The 18,755-nt window shown below is 24.9% G+C and overlaps 2 protein-coding genes across 16 annotated transcripts in view; one reads left to right on the top strand and one right to left on the bottom strand.

Annotated features, from left to right (window-relative positions):
* Positions 1 to 18,755, top strand: part of LOC105247967 (glutamate-gated chloride channel) — an 82,235-nt gene that overhangs the window by 7,371 nt on the left and 56,109 nt on the right. For all 15 annotated transcript variants that reach the window (XM_025412889.1, XM_025412896.1, XM_025412899.1 and 12 more), the window contains exons 2-3: positions 12,645 to 12,829; positions 18,417 to 18,584. In XM_025412889.1, coding sequence (XP_025268674.1) covers positions 18,427 to 18,584 — 158 coding nt within the window. In that variant the 5' untranslated portion in view covers positions 12,645 to 12,829; positions 18,417 to 18,426. The remainder of the gene's footprint in view (positions 1 to 12,644; positions 12,830 to 18,416; positions 18,585 to 18,755) is intronic.
* On the bottom strand, positions 11,216 to 12,823 carry LOC112639566 (histone-lysine N-methyltransferase SETMAR-like). The gene is made up of 2 exons (XM_025413972.1): positions 12,819 to 12,823; positions 11,216 to 12,110 (listed from the first exon to the last, which is right to left on the bottom strand). Exons 1-2 carry the CDS (start codon positions 12,821 to 12,823, stop codon positions 11,216 to 11,218), a joined length of 900 nt encoding a protein of 299 aa, XP_025269757.1.

The raw sequence follows: 18,755 nt of genomic DNA on the forward strand, positions 1-18,755 counted from the left end.
AACATTTACATAGTTTTTTTTACATAGTTTTTTCTATGTTGAATTTTCTTAACTCTACGAAAATCAAATTTTTGTTGGAAATATTCTTCGATAAATTTTCGTTAAATATTTTTTTTATGTAAATTGTTTCTTAAATAAAATTGTTAAATAAAAGAATAAGAGAAAATCTTTAATATGTCAATTAAGTATGTAATTTTGCTATGCGTTTTGCATTATCTGCGAATTGTATTTTATTGTTTTCCTGACTAACATTTAAAGTTTTTGCTTCTGATACATGTATACGTATGCATACTTTATTCACAGTTAATATAAAAACTTTTATCAGTATCTGTCAAACTGTCAGAAACGAGTTTCTACACGGACACAGTTTCCGGTCTATTAAAGACAGTGTTGCATTTTACACATGTATCGAACATATTAAGTTAAAATCAGCACTCGCAGAAGCGAAAATAAAATAGATTTTTATTAACAAACTAGTAAATTTCTTTATACTTTTCTTCAAGAATAGAAGTAATCTTTATTGATGGATGTACATAAAAGCGAGACAAAAACGATTTTAACCCAACCAGTTGATTCTTCATTTTGTAATATGTACGATACAACAATGATATGTACTGTCTCTATACGTCATTAAATAAATGCACAACGATACTTTTACTTATTTGCTGCTTTTGTATTCAATATTAATATAAATAAAATGTATAATTTCTGCAAGACTAAAAATATGCATTCCTGAATAAAAATATGTATTTTTATTGATATTAAGTTTTTTTTAATATTTAGAAAACTAGGAATTTATAAAATAAAGCATAAAGGAATAAAATAGGGCAAAATATCTAGATTTTAACAAGAAAAATAGATAAATAATATTCATTTTATTTTACTTATCTGCCACCAATGACTTTAACCTGACATACTTGTCAAAGTCATGTTTCTGAATAATCCAAAAAATTTCAGCCGTCCTTTATTGTATATATGATACTTTTTAATAAACAAAAAATGATTGCTAAAACTTTTTGAATGTTAATATCGGGAATATGACCTTGACAATATATGTCGAAACGAGGGTAAATAAATAATTATTTATCGGAAAACATCTTATACATAAATATTAATCCCAGTAAAAAAAAACTTGTTTCGAAAGAATATTTAAACTGAGAAGTTTTTTTTAAAAAATACAATTAATATTTCATATACAAAATGTATTTCTCATCAAACTCTAGATATTTCATTATATTTTATAAACTTACATATATACATATGTATATATATATATATATATATATATATATGTATATATGTATATATCTTAAGATTACACAAAGTGTAATCAAAAGTCTGGATATGATCGAATATTTCATAAACTATGCATTTTAGAAAAACATGTTTTGGATTGATAAATTGTAGGGTTCTAAAATATCTATTCTTAAAATATCTATTTATTCTTATCAGTTTGATCTCGGATGGCGTCGCCAAAGTCAAAACAAGATTATCTTAAATTTTTCTTAAAAAGACCCCCGTATTTTTTATTATATATTCTTGTAGCTTATTTTAAAAGCTTTCCAAAACACTATAAAAATTATTTTTTTATTAAGTAGTTTTCGTTATTAAGTAGAGTTATGAGGCTTGAAATAATTTCTTGATTTTACATAAAATATAAAATATATTTTGTAAAATATCCACTTTTCGATAATATTATCTTAATACTTTCACGCAAAATAAGAGGAATTAATTGATGTAAAAATAAACCCAGTTATTTTTAAGAAAATATATGTAACTGTCAATTATGCAAGTTATATATTTTTTTCTTAAAAAAAAATTATATGTTTGCTTTATATATCATATATTATATATTATCATCTGAGAAGGCAAAATTGACATTATACTTTCTTACAGATGGAATAATTTGAGAAATTAATAAACAAATTTTTAATTATTATTGACCTTTTATTTTAGTTACTTATTCATTATTATCAATAGTTATTATTTTAGTGCTTATTAATTTATTAATATTTATTAATTTAACTCATTTTCTTCTTCAATCTCAATGAATTTTCAACTCCCTTTGAAATCAATTTTTAACTCCCTTTGAATTTTAATAATACAAATAATAATACAATTACAGCATGAAAGTGATAGACTCGGACACAACTTGTCATAGCCGGTTTCAAATCAGGAGCTTCTTGCTTCCCACGAAGAAGTTAATTTGAATAGGACATTAAATGTCACTCCGGATTACTCCTTTTTTGGCTGTCGAAACGTATTATTCTGTATGAGTGTTTATTGGCTTCTTATTGTTTATTTATAGCGCTTTGATTTTATTTATAACGATTGATTTTTCTTATTTCACATTTTGATTAAATTTATATTTATATTTTCTGCAACATAAGAATAATATTGGCAAATGAATACGGATCATTTCACTATGTTGATTTTGTTATATATCATACTGAGGAAGACTAAGTAAAGTCGAAACGTTTTTGTGATTATTTAATTAAACAAACTTATAACTATTTGTTTTTATTTTATTTAGATCTTAGTAATTAGCTCGTATTATTGGCCCTATAATTTGTATTAATAAACAAAGTTATATGCAATCTAGGATTTTAATAGCTATATCTATTGTTTGTTTTAGAGTACTTTTTAAATAGATTTTAAAAGAAATATGAATAATAATTGAAAGTTAATAATAAAATATAAAAGAGTGATCAATAGTGACTTGATGCAACTCAAAATACGATGTGACTAATTTTCTCTAACTAGTCCAATTGCAAATAATGTTTCTTGGCACATGCCTACTGCAACGCAATAGCAGAACTGGCCATAGAACATATGATTAAAAATCTAAATGTTTTGTGCGAAATCATCGAGAATAAAAAATTTGAAGTGCATGTTTTTGATATGGCGTAATGTATAAAATCATTAAGACAAATCTAATAAAATAGAATAGTTAATAACAAAAATAGAAACGTTAATAACTTATTATAATTAAATCCTTATTAATAATTTCCGTATAATCAATCGAAGAAAAAAAAATAATATATTCTTTCTTCGTGTTTGTGAGATGTTATGAGACATAAACTCGCTTATCCGAGTGAAAGCAATGACTGAGTCAAATAAAACTTCCAACATATGTGGCTCTACTTGTGATGGCTCGATATCATTCATTGCTGGCTTATAATACCACATTTATCATTTTTACAATCACGATTTTACAATGATGAAGTCTATGTCACATTGTATATATCTTGCGCTAATTAAGTGCATGCGATTTATAATTTATTATATGCATTATTACATTATTATATCTAATGTTAAATAAAAATAGAATCTAGTTTTATAATTTAATACAAATGTTATAAAAAAAGGAACTAAGCAGAGAGAGATAAATATTTATATATTTTATAATAAATATATAAATTAATGCTTATTGTATATGCATATAGAAATTTATAAAAGATTTCTAAAAATTTGTCATAGTAAAATATATCATTTTTATATGATAATATAATATTTAATAAAACGAAATATGTACATACATACACACAACATACAGCATTTTTATATTAAAACGTTGTTTTATGATTATGAATAATTTTATTTAGCAGGCACAATTTATTTTCCAATCTGTTTCACATCGAAGAAATATTTAGCACGATAATTTTTATTTCATCATTTTTTATTTTATATGTAATTTAATTTTTTTTTATATTTTTATTATTTTTTTGTTGTATCGATTTTGTTATTTATATTTATTTTCTATTTTGTTATTTATAGAAACATGAAACTCTTTTTACTTATTTTTATATTAAATTATAGTACAGATGAAAAAATATAACATTGTGTATAAGATGATTATTTTCGATGAAATATAAAAGGTTACTCTCGTGTTGGCTGCGTGTGTCGCGTCTGGCTGGCACAGAAAGACACTTCTATGTCATGGTCATGATGTGGTTTCTTTTGAACCAAGTTTTTGTTGGACACGCATGTGCATTTTTTTAGGCAGATGATATAAATGGGAAAGCACTGACATGCGAATATAAGGAAAAATTACTTCTTAAACTTTTGTATATCACTGTCTTTATCAAAAGTAATATTTCTTAAAACAACGTATGTGTTCGACATGATATTATCGAAAAAATAATCTTCTGTTAAATTGAAACTAAATTATAGACTATTACGAAAAATAGAAAAAGAAATTAAATATTATATTAAGCAAATTTTGTATTTTGATTCTATGAATAACTCAAAAAATATTGACATATTAAGAATTATTTTGGTATAACAATTTGATTGATTTGAAGAAAAAACACACACATACATATTGATGATGCGTTAAATTTAATTTTATATTATATGAGATAAGCAATAATTCAATATATCACAGGTCATTATAAATTTCCTGTTACATTAGCTCAGCAATTATTGTAAAAATCAATATCCCATACATATATTGTTACAATAAATGATCATATATTTATAAAGAATGCTCTTTTATTTTTACTAAATATAATGAGAAATATTACTATTTTCATCAAATTCTTTTTATTCTAATTATATTAGTATTTATTAAAATTAAATTAAAATTATACGGTAAATATAAAACTGAAACAAAATTAACTGAAATCGATTTTTATAAATGATAATGACGATAATTTATTCTCCATCTATGAATAGTCTTGAAAATATAACAGAATCTCGTGCGTTTGAAATGTATAATACTTTGATCAAAAACTTATATATAAAAGTACAATGTAAAAATGATAGAAAGTAGCAATCAGTACTATTGAAACTTATTATGCAACCGTAACTTTGCTCTTTCCACAGCCTTCACCCTAGATGATAAGAAACTTACGTCACTATGGAACGTGGAGACATCAATATCGTATATCGAGTATATATCCGCTTTGTACATTTAAAAAATTTTTATGAGAGTATTTTTTACATTACTATTATGCATGTCTATTAGTAAAGTAAAATATTCATAAGTATTCATATGTATTTGCTACTTAAAATTATCGAAAGAATCAAACATATATTTTGTGAAAAATTCTCTCTCTTTTTTTCTACATATATTAAACATATATATATATACATATATATATATATGAATATATAAGATATTTAAAGTATTGTATTTATATTTAATTACTCTGAATTACTCTGACGAATTAAGCTATATATATATATATATATATATATATATATATATATATGTATATAATAAACTATATATATAATCTGAGGTAATGTGAGATATATATTTTTTATTATCTCGATTTTATTTCTAGATTCTTTTATTATCTAGATATATATTTTTTATTAATATATTACCTATATATTACCTTATATATATATTAAAGATGATAGATCAGTAAAAGTTGCAGTAAAGGTCATGATTACGGAAAAGAAGTACGAGTAGGCGGTTTAGCAATCGATTTTACTTGTCAATGTAAAAAATAAATGAAATTCTTTTTCTGTCTTTTTATTCTTCATATCGATAAATGATTTCTCTATTAAAAATGTATAAGTGATAGCTCACACAACATGCATTTGATTTCTTATAAAATAATAATTGTTTAATAAACATAATAGCTTTGATTTTTACAAATAATGTTTAAATACATAAATATTATAAATAAATAAATACATATATATATATAATTTATTTATTTATAATATTTATGTATTTAGACATTATTGTAAAAATCAAAGCTATTATGTTCATTAAACAATTATTATTCTATAAGAAATCAAATACATGCTGTATGAGCTAACTAGTTATATATATATATATATATATATATATATATATATATATAAACGTTTTATTTTATTATGCCCTTATATAATTAATCATTAAATAAAAGATTGCGATTTTAATATGCATATATAAATTACAGATGATCGTTTTAACAATATAATGCATAAATTGCAAGTGATTATTAATAAAGAGTTATTTGCGTGAATTTCAAAGAAAAAAATGCCGAGGAAAACACACGAGAAGCGGCAAACTCGTCCATTCTATGTCACTAAAGTAACCCATGTGCATCTGTTCTCACATAATTTTTTTCTCATCCTCGGTATGAAGTCGATCTCGGTCAGGGATCAAATCGATTAATAAGTGATTTATAAAAATTATGATAACACAATTGAAAAGTTGTATATATCTAACGCATATTATATTTTTGAGAAATGATGTACTTCCTATCTCTATGATAGAAAAATTATATAATTTCTAACTATTTCATAAATTTTTTTAACATTTCACATTCTTTTCATATCTTAGTAGATATATTTTTTATTAGGTTTTTAAAAAATACTATATATATATAGCTTTTCATAATTGTTAAAATTTTTTTCTGAAGTTCTCTCACTTTTTATCATCATGAATTACTGCCATCATTTAATATGTCAAGGTTGATATAAGTATCGCTTCCTTCTCTTATCTTATCGATATAAATAATCGCGCACGAGTGTATATTCATTATTTCTCCAAGAAAATGTAAAGTGGGCATGCGGTGGAAAATATAAAGATCGATAAGAACACGCATACGTTATTGATGATATTACGAAATAGAGTAGCCAGAGTGGCCAGGGTCGTGTGTTAACGGAGCTGCGTGTTTCGAGAACCACGAGATTATCATGCTAATTCCAATGTAATTTAACTCTTTCGAATTAATTCTTTCGAAATAATTAGTTATTTCATAAGAGAAAATTCTCGCATAATATTTATATCATTTATAATATGGAATATCTCAGATTCAGCTTGATTAATTTAAAGATTAAATTGAAATTAAAACTTTTTTATTGATATTATTACAAAAATAATTATAAACAATTTTAGTAAAATATTAAAATTTTTTAGAATATATATTAATTAGCAAGCATTTTTTAATTTTAATTTCATATACATAGCACAAAATAATAAATAAAATTTTATAAGATATATAAACATTTGTTTCTTTTTGTCTTTAATAAAATTATCTTGTCTTTAAAAAAATTCCGCTGCACTTTATGAATTTTGTTATTTAATTATGCAGTCCGATTGTGCGACAAATAATATTTGTTGCAATATCTCGATAGCCATCGCCATAGTATATATATATATATATATATATATATATATATATATACATATATATATATACATATATATAAATATACTATATATATATATATATATATATATATATATATATATATATATATATAGTATGATTCATTACAAATATTACATTTTTAAAATTTTCCTTGAGTTAATTATATTATATCAAGTACATAAATAAATACTTATATTAAATAATGATAAAAAAAGTTTACATAAATATATATTCTATTTATATTTATTTTTAAGTCAAACCGATATTCCATATGAAGCTCTTTTTATCTGTATAGGAAGTGCTCGAAATAGACACTTTCCCGAAATAGATGGCAGGCATGCAATTATGTTTTATAAAATTCTTCAATCTTTTAAAAAGGTATTATTAAATAATATACTTCAGATTCGTTGATAGTATTGTATATGTTAATAAAGTATTAAAGTAATAAAGTATTTCAACATAATGGATAAATCTAATAATGGATAAATAATGAATAAATAAGCAATTATTTTCCAACGATTCCAAACATAAAAATTCCAAAGTTTTAAGCCTAGAGCAATTACATATTTTTTTCAAAACAATTATGTGTTTTCTTTACACCAATGGATTCCTTTCATTATTTTGTACATAAAAGTATTAAGGTAAGATAATCGAAAAATGAATATTTTATTAGATATTTTATGATTTATGTAAAAATTAAGAAATTATTTCAAGCCTCAAAATTCGAAAAGTACTCGATAAAAAAATATTTTATTATAGTGTTTTAAAAAGAGGTAAGTTACAAAAGCTTTTTTTGGCAACAGATAGCCCTGACACTCTATATATATATATATATATATATATATATATATATATATATTAAAAAATATATATATATATATATGTATACGTATAAATAAAACATATATAAATGTGTGTGAATGTGCTTTAAAATATTTAACCATATTATATATCCAGATATACGAGAAATACAGATTCAAGATACAATTTTAATATAATACAGATGGAAGACAAATTTGAATGTAATAAATATCAAGAATAATGATATGATTTCATATGAAGCATAATTGACAAATTTGAGGATTAAATTTCAATTTTCACTCCATATGTTTGTTAGGAAGTTAATAGACTTTTCTCATATACATAAAATAAATACATACAGAAATCAGTGCTAGATAATCAATATGTTAAAGACTATATATATATATATATATATATATATATATATATATATATATATATATATCTATTTATTTATGTAGAATTTATATATAATTTATATATCTATTATTAGAATACATCTATTATTAGAATTTATGTATAATATCTATTATCTCTCTCGCTCGCAGAAAGAGAGAGAGAGAGAGATACAGGGTGTTTCATAAGTGGTGGACAAAATTTCAGGAATGGATTCTGCATGCTTAGAAAAGAAAAAAAAGTTACTCAACATAAGTCCGGAAATAATTAGTTTTTGAGTTATTAAGATTTTTGTAATACAACATTTTGTCTCATTTCTCGTCTTAGAAGTCCTTTTACAGGCATCAACAATGTTTTTCAAGTTCGGCGGTCTATGTTTACGTTAGCGCAGTGTATTATTTTTATTCTTGTTTACAATTGCATACTTTTTTCATGTATACACGAACACTGTACTCTGAGACTCAATGAGACGAACTGAGACTTGTATTGTGACAGAAGATGGACATATTATATATATATATATATATATATATATATATATATATATATATATATATACAGGGTGGGCCATTTTAAGTGATCCACTCCAATAATTTTTTTATATTTGAATGTACAACAAAATGTTTCAAATAAAAGTTGCTTGACTTCGAGGAGGACAGAAGATGGGTGGCAAAAATTTGACCTTGGATAGTCATTTGAGGGTCACATAAAGGTTACTTTCAATTTCTTAAATGGAACCCCCTATTTTTCATTGCATATTCTTATAGCTTATCTCGAGAGCTTTCTAAAACACTATAATTAAGTACCTTTTCATTAAGTACTTTTTGAGTTATAAGACTTGAAATAATTTCTTAATTTTACATAAACCATAAAATATCTAGTAAACCATTCATTTTTCGATTGTCTTACCTTCATACTTTTATATACAAAATAATGAAAGGAATCAATTGGTGTAAAGAAAACATACAGTTGTTTTTAAGAAAAAATATGGAATTGTTAATTGCAAATTACATATTTTTTCTTAGAAACAACTATGTGTTTTCTTTACACCAATTGATTCCTCTCATTATTTTGTACATAAAAGTATGAAGATAATCGTATGTAAGATAATCGAAAAATGAATGGTTTACTAGATATTTTATGGTTTATGTAAAATTAAGAAATTATTTCAAGCCTTATAACTCAAAAAGTACTTAATGAAAAGGTACTTAATTATAGTGTTTTGGAAAGCTCTCGAGATAAGCTACAAGAATATGCAATGAAAAATAGGGGATTCCATTTAAGAAATTAAAGGTAACCTTTATGTGACCTTCAAATGACTATCCAAGGTCAAATTTTTGCCACCCATCTTCTGTCCCCCTCGAAGTCAAGCAATTTTTATTTGAAACATTTTGTTGTACATTCAAATATAAAAAAGTTATTGGAGTGGATCACTTAAAATGGCCCACCCTGTATATATATATTGAATATATATATATATATATATATATATATATATATATAGAGAGAGAGAGAGAGAGAGAGAGAGAGAGTCCCTTTTTCTCACTCTATTTAATTCTGATGGCTGAGTTAATCAACGATTAACTCAGATAAATTAACCGGAGTTTGAAGCAGCCCTAAGCATTCGATTTTTAAAATAAAGCTAATTAGTTGACATAAAAATTATTAAAATCATCTATGAATATTTTCTTTTTTTTCTCTAATACAACGACCATCTAAAAATAATTAGTATTATTGATTCAAACGAGAATCAAAATTTTTTATCAAATATTTTCTCTGTTAATTTATAATTTCGGGTGGAAAACTCCCACCCGAAATTATAATTTCTATATAAATGTTTAGTTTCTACATCTTATACGTTATTGTCAATTAATGCATCTTTATATCATCATTTTTTATAAAAAAAGCAAATTTAAACAATAAAATATATATTGGAATAATACTTCTTTTCTGAAAAAAAGTTTCTGTTCTTACAGTGCGCATTTATGCAAAAATATATTATGATTTCACAATATACATTTTAAAAATATATTATGAAATACATATTATATAAATTATTATTATTATCATCATCAAAATTATTGATATTTAATATTTTTAGGTGTGTATACATTTGTTTCAATAATAAAATTATTTATCAAATAAAATTCAATATATATAATTGTACTTTATATATGTATTTCAACATATAGATCCAAATAATAAAAGAATCTACAAGAGATATTCTTTAATGGAAAATTTTTGAAAAAATATGAATCAATAAACATGATGCAATGAAAATAATTAAAAGTAATAACTTTGTTAAGCAGTCACAATTTTCACAATTCTTTTATATTGTTCGATTATAAAGACATAAGAATGAATTAAGGATCACAATATACTTGAACGGGAACACGAGGCCAAGGTTTAGCATTGTATCCTTGAGCATTCTCTGTTATCCAATGCTAATGTTTCTCACATTTCACCGTCAACGTCGCAATGCGAATGTTGCATGCATAGAATCTAGATTGCGCGCGCACATGTTGCAATTTATAAGTTAACTGATCACAAACATGATTCTACAAAAATTTTATTTTCAAGCTACTCTAGCTACGTTAATATATATCATTAGTATATCATAAAATGTTTGCATTATTTTTGATTTTTTAATTAATTTTAAAATTAATATATATCATAGCCAAAATAGTTAAATTGAACTATATTTGCTTTTTAATTTTGATATTTAATATGTATATATATATATATATATATATATATATATATATATCACCTTGAATTTTTAAAATGGAATGTCCATTTTATATTGTATATTTTTGTATTCATGTAATATATATATATATATTGGGTTGGGGAAAAAGTTTCTTCGTATTTTATTGCAAAAATGAAACAAATTTTATTCATATTTGAAATGAAGCTTATGAAATTAAATATGTGCCGTTTTGTTCGACCACCTTTTGCCATCTTTGAGGTAAAACCATAATCCCGTCACTGTAGAACTTGTGTGATTTCTGGGCGAAAAACTGTGACAAGTGATTTTCACAGGCCTCTCTTGAAGCCAACTTCGTACCATTAAGAGAGTTCTGTAGAGATCGAAATAAATGGTAGTCTGATGGTGCAAGGTCAGGACTATAAGGTGGGTGCATCAAAACTTCCCAGCCAAGTTCTCTTAATTTTTGACGAGTCGCTATAGATACATGAGGTCTCGCGTTGTCGTGATGAAAGACGACGCCTTTCCTATTGATCAATTCTGGTCGCGTTTTCTCAATTGCCTGGCGTAATCTTTCCAGTTGTTGACAGTAAAGGTTAGAATCAATTGTTTGACCGGACGGCAGCAGCTCGTAGTGAACGATTCCTTTGTAATCCCACCACACACTCAGCATCACTTTTCTTGGCGTCAATTTTGGCTTTGCCACAGTTTGCGGAACTTCATTTCGCTTTGTCCACGATCTTTTTCGTATATTATTGTCATACGTGATCCATTTTTCATTGCCTGTTATGAGCCGTTTCAAAAATGATTCGATGTCGTTTCGTTTTAACAATGATTCGCAGATAGAAAATCGATCCATTAAATTTTTGACTGTTAAATCATGTGGCACCCAAACATCGAGCTTTTTTTTGTATCCAGCTTTCTGCAAATGGTTTAAAACTGTTTTGTGGTCGATGTTCAGTTGCTTACCGATTTCGTGACTGCTAATATGCCGGTCTTGTTCAATTATTTCCATAATTTCATCGACTTTTTCAGTGATCGGTCGACCAGAGCGAGGTGCATCTTTGACGTTAAAATTTCCAGATTGAAAACGCTTGAACCAGCTTTGTGCAACACGTATTGATACAGCATCATGTCCATAAACATCACAAATTTTTTTAGCTGCCTGAGTTGCATTCTTCCCTTTTTTAAAATAAAATTTTAAAATGTATCAAATTTCTTCTTTCTCTTCACTCATTTTCAAGATGCAATAACTTTTAACTGAATAGATAAATATCACTACTTTTTTGCTACTTTTTCTTTATGATATGTCACCTTTCAAACGCACACAAAGTATTGACAGATCCGATTAATATTATCAAGGTTATGCGATTCTAATTCCATCTGCCGGAAAATACGAAGAAACTTTTTCCCCAACCCAATATATATATATATATATATATATATATATATATGTATATGTGTTTTATTAAATACATAATATTTTGATAAAATATCGATATCCATGTTTACGCTTGTGTTGCTAAATAAAAAATTCGAGACACACAATAATATTTTTTAGTCACAAAAATGTTTCTCCATGATCATTATCGTAAGAACACTGTATCATAATTGATAAAATTATTTTATTGTTTTAGATAATGACGGCGGCTCGTTCATATTGAAGTGATAATTAAATACTGAAAAACTTTCTACATTCACAAAAGTGAATTAAGAAGATCGAATACAGGAATGAGTACTTGTGAAAGTTGAAGGGGAAAACCTACACAACGAATAACAACAGCCTGCCTCCATTGCGACCAGTCACATACCTCATATTAAGGTACGTGAGTATAATGTGAGATTCAAAACGCTTCTTGAGCTGAAAACAGTTTTGGTAAACTTTTCTTGGGATTGTACATAAGCCCGCTTACAAATGTTTTGAATCATCTGAAATTGATTTCCATTCAAAATGGCTTTCAAGTAAAAAGAAAAAAATCTATCAGAATCAGGTGAGCAGAATGATGGAGCAAGCAGTCTTCATTTTAGTTAAAAATTTATGGGTAAAAAATAGTAATGGATAAGACGATGCATGATGAAGAAACTAGCAGTTATTCTTCCATAATACAGATATTTTTTAAGACTTTTTTTAGATATTTTAACATTTCTAGATAACACCATATTTTTTTCTTTTTTCTAAACTAAAAGTCACTTTGAAAAGACGACGATTTCAGTTCAAAGTATCAATGAAAATTCGCAGACAAACCTACGAACTTGAAAAGCCTATCAAAATTGTTTCCAACAATGATGACTGTGTTAAAAAGAGTGAAAGAATATTAAAAACAGTGAGAAAATATTGAAAAAGAAGATAAGAGAAATATTTTAATAAAATTTATTACTAGGAATTACAGATAAATCTAAACATTTACAGAAGTTTCTTTTTTAACATACCTATATGTATATGAGATAATAATTTAATATCAGACTATAAATAAAGTTATAAGTTGCAGCAATATTTTGTTATGTAAAGTTATCTTACACTTTTGGATTCTAATAAATAATAAGGCGTGATAGAACGTTTTTATTTTTCTATAAATTATTTATATAAAATATCATTTCTAAAAGTATTAACACTTGACAGAGACTTTTTGGCATGCGGAATAATCATTTTTAACTATAATATTATAAGTTTGTTATTAGCAATTTATAATGATTTTCTTATTTTGCTTGTTTTCTCAAAAAAGAGAAAATTAAGAAAAATCGTTTAAAAATGATTTAATAAGAATTTCCTTAAAACAGATTAAAATTTTCTTTTTTTTGATAACAGAAATATTAAGATTACAAAAAAATTCCGATAATTAGAATATTAAAAATACAAAAAAATTCTGATAATTAGAATATTAAAAATACAAACAAATTCTGATAATTAGAATATAAGACTAAAAGACAATAAGAGAATCTATATGTAAACTGCATATCAATTTATTAAGAGCAACGTATTAAGGCTCAAAGAATTAAAATATTTGTATTTATTAATACAAATATTTTAATTCTTTGAGCCTTCTTTCAGCACATTAATAACATTAAATATATAATCCTATTTAAGGTATTTAAGTCAAAAACAAGAACGCATATAACGAATCGCAATTAAAATATAAAATCCTAATAAATCTATCATTATGAATCAAAACGAAAATGCATATAAAAACCGAAATCACACTGTTTATATCATTGCCTATTACTCATCAAATCTCACTCCTAAGCTTGGTTGACCACAGAGGAATAATTATATAATCAAATGTTAATGGATATAATTCGATGTGCAATTGTTCATGTTCCTTAGTTTGCCAATCGCGCGCAAGTTAAATAAAAAGAGAAGCAGATCCCATAGCGGAAAATTTACTCGATATAATAGTATATAGCAGCTAAAAAATAAAAATAAATTAAATAAAAATTACATAACAAATTATCGGAAATATAAGTTAAAATATGTGAAAATTAAAAACTTTTGCACGTAACAAATTTCTAATTGTAATCGTAAGTCTATAAGAACATTGATTAGTTGAATATTCTTCTACTGTAGAAAGAATAATCGACTATAATTTATCAATTTTCTTACGAATTTACGATTACAAACGATTAATAAAAATTTGTTATGTGCAAAGACCTTAACAAATACAGTTAACAAGTCTTATACTGGATCGAAACATTTGCATTTGTACTTTGATTAATGTTGCTTTTAATAAATTTATTAACCCTTTATTTATTACATTTTATTTATTGCTCTTATTGCTATTTATTGCTATTTATTGCCTTTTATTCTTCTATTTAAAAAATTTTAAGTTTTTATTCAATATATAATTGTCAAACAATGTTACTGAAACAAATGAGAGCAAATAACTAATTGTAAAACTTGTAGTTTAAATAATTAATGTACTTTTACGAATATTTCTTTTTATATTTTTACAATTAGTAATTTCCTCATTTATTCAATTCATAGTTCGACAATTTTTTGTTTCTTCATAAAATTATATCGCAATATCCGTGCGCAATCTTGTTTTTCATCTATTTCTCATCTTTTATTTTTCTGTTTTACGTAATCATTCTTCGCGTAATCGCCCTTTATCATTTTACCGATAATTCATGTGTCAGGATTTAAGTAAATATAGACAGTCTTTCTTTCATTTCCACAGATCCTCTCACGACCATTGTTTTAGATTCAATGTGGATGAATTAAGTTCGTCCTTTACTTTATTGTTAATAAACCCATTGATTTGACAAATGTTTGTTATACAATCAAATTTCTTTACTGCCACAAATGATGAACTAAAATAATAAAACTACTTGTAAAATCAATTAAACTGTCTCACGAAATTTTTTTTCCATTATCAATACAATTAATTATTTTTGCATTAATTAATTGTACATTACAAAATAATATTAAAGAAACGTATAATTATCAAATTATCATTACGTATAACTATAATATTTAAAATATAAATATTTCGGCGTTAACAATCTTCAAATATTTTATAAACATTGTAAACATTTCAGAGTTTTATGTTAGTCAAAATACTTTCCATTGAAAAAATTAATATTGCACGGGGGGGGGGGGGAGGGAGAATTAAGTATACTATAATACTTTGACATGTAAAGTAGCATTATGTAAAAGATTTATTAGAGAGTTCCAACAAGGTGCCAGTTATGCACATAATATAGATGAAGATAGAATTGTGGGAGTGGGCTGAAATTTGTGAGGTCACAAAGCGCGAGGAGAGCGTGCATGAAAATCGCGCGCGCACTCTTAGAATGAAACGGGTTGAGCCACGTGACATATCTATAGCGTCTGGTACCGCAATGTTCCGTATTGATCGGACGACATCAGCTATATGCTGTTGGTAGCGTTTATACTAGCTTTTATCGGTTTGACTGCCGTTGCTCACTATCACTGTTCGCGATGTTCTCTTTTCGTTTCTATTACACAATGACGTTAATGTGTCACTATAACACTTTCGATTGGTGTGGCATAGTGATAGAAATTTGTTAAATATATAGAAAAACAAAGATGTTTTATTTACCTTATGTAAACATCTATCTCATGTAAACATTTTTTCATTTTAAAATTGTTTAATCAAAATAATAAATCTAAAATTCAAACAACAAGGACACTGAGAATATATGTGTATATACAGGCTGTTCTATTTTAAATGTCTCAGCCAAATAATTCGAAAATTGAAGCCGACCTGCACATAGCCTTAGCATCAACATCCGAAGTTAAACTAATATTTCTATCTTTTTTTTCTTTCCAAATCGTATAACTTTTGTCTGAATTATTTTCAAGGAAAATATGTCATTGAGATATTCGGAATAGGCAATTAAAAGTACATCCTATACATATAGAATGTAATTTGTAATAGATTATAATTTGCATCCACAAAATTAGCGCTATTTTAAAATGAGAAATAAGTCAAAAAAATGCTCAATCATTTTTCTCTACAATGCTTAACAAAAAAGAAATTATTAAATAAGAATTATTTAATCAGCGTCGTTTTTCAAGCTATTAAATTAAATATAATCATAAGCTATATATATATATATATATATATATATATATATATACAGAGTTTTCAAAAAAATCAGTACTTCTTAATATTTCCAAAAATATTAAGAAGTTTGCGAAAAATATCCTTATACAAAAGTTATAGAATTTCAAGTAGTGCATTACATAATAATATTAATATGATATTGAATAACGTTATCAAAGTCATACCTTGAAATTTTTAAATAGACACCCCATTTTTATTATATATTTTTATAGCTTTCCACGAGAACTTTTTAAAATATTATAATAAAGTATTTTTTATTAAGTACTTTTCCAAGTTATGAACTTAAAATAATTTCTTAATTTTGTAAATTATAAAATATCTCGTAAAATATTCCGCTTTTGATGATATTATCTCAATAGTTTTATGCTCAAAATAATGGGAGGAATCAATTGATGTAAAAAAAAAAACAATTGATTCTTTTTTCGGAAGTTTTGGCCGAATAATGTCTTAGGCTTAAACACGTTGCTCCAGAATCATTTAAAATATAATTTCTTGTTATAATATATTTGTAATATAATATATTTTAATCATCCAAAACAAAAAAGTAATAAAATTAATACTTCACGACAATTTCTTCCGGAAAATAACTTAATATCAATAATAATAAAAACTTACATATGAATGATTAGTTCAAACTATTCATTTAAAAAATTTGACTTTGATAATTTTTTTAATAAATGATTTTCTATAAATGTATTTATTGAGCAGAATATATGACACGATGTGCTGGTAGATATAAATTTATTAAACTTGACATCGAAAAAGATAATACAGAATACAGTATTGAAATGAGCGTCAACTAATATTTAACAACAGAAAAAACAATAGTATCTACTTAAGAATAATATAAAGGTGAATTATTCCTGTGTGATGTAATTATACATAAAGAATAAAGAAAAAAAACTGAATAAAAAAAGAAACAATCGTAGCTACAGCAACAATAGCGCAGTGGGCGTAAAAATGAATTCCTAATAATATTTCAATCTTTAATAAATATATTCTTATAAATATGTTTAATAAATATATATTTAATTGTCAAAAAATATGTTTTATTCCTTTGTACACATTTAATTACTTTTATTTCGCCCTTCCTCTCAGTTTGAGAAACAGTGTAAGATTTTTAAATGTATGGAGCGAAACTTGATATTATGTGTAAAATATTATCATGCACATAAAGAAGTATATTTAAACATTTGTTTTCTATCGTTTCTATTGTTAGTTAAATGAATCTTTAATTAGACAAAATTATACTTACAGAAATATCTTTTACAATTATGAAACCATAAGAAAATATTTAATTCTTTATTCTTAAAATTCGTTACAAAATGAATCATTTGTCATTCTTATTCTTTATTCTTCACATAAATATATAGCTAAAAAACGAATATTCTTATTTTATTACAATTCTTTGAAAATAAAAACTTAATATTAAAACGTCCATTATATTATTAAAAACTGAAAATTAAATTTTATCAATCAATGCATACTTAATAATTTGTATACTATTATATATATATATATATATATATATATATATATATAATAAAATTATTAAATTATCGTACATATTTATTGTATAAGTATTAAGTAAATAATCGTAATCTTAATCATTACGATCTATTTCTATATTTTGAACGATATTTTTTAAGTGAGTAGTGTAAGATCACAACAAATTACGATCAATTTATTTTTTATCAATAAGTCTTTTGAAAAACTTTATTCTTGCAAAATAAGAGAAACCATAATTTTAACTTAATTTTAACTTACATTAAGAATTAAGACATTTTTTAACATTGATAAAAAATACTATTTTCTTTATTTCAGATGACATAGAATGGGTTGGGTGGCGCTAGGGCGGTGTGCGGGTGGCAGCCGCCTCTCGTCCATCCTTTCGCTGTCTCTTACTTCCCTCGCGAGCTCCCTCATCTTCACTTTCCTCTGTATCCTCACGCTTGCTTTTACTCTCGTCACTCTTGCGCATGCTGAAGACATGTACGTATTGCATTAAAATATATTTATAAAATATTATAAAATATTTATAAATGATTTTTAAAATGATAGAAATTTTATATTTATAAAATATAAAATTTCTATATGTCATTTCTTAGCTTCTCAATCATTTTACTTGGCAATTTACTTTTACAATCTAAAAATAAAGAAAAA

This window comes from Camponotus floridanus, unplaced genomic scaffold (genome assembly GCF_003227725.1).
Source record: "Camponotus floridanus strain SB8 unplaced genomic scaffold, Cflo_v7.5 scaffold11, whole genome shotgun sequence".
Classification (NCBI taxonomy): Eukaryota; Metazoa; Arthropoda; class Insecta; order Hymenoptera; family Formicidae; genus Camponotus; species Camponotus floridanus.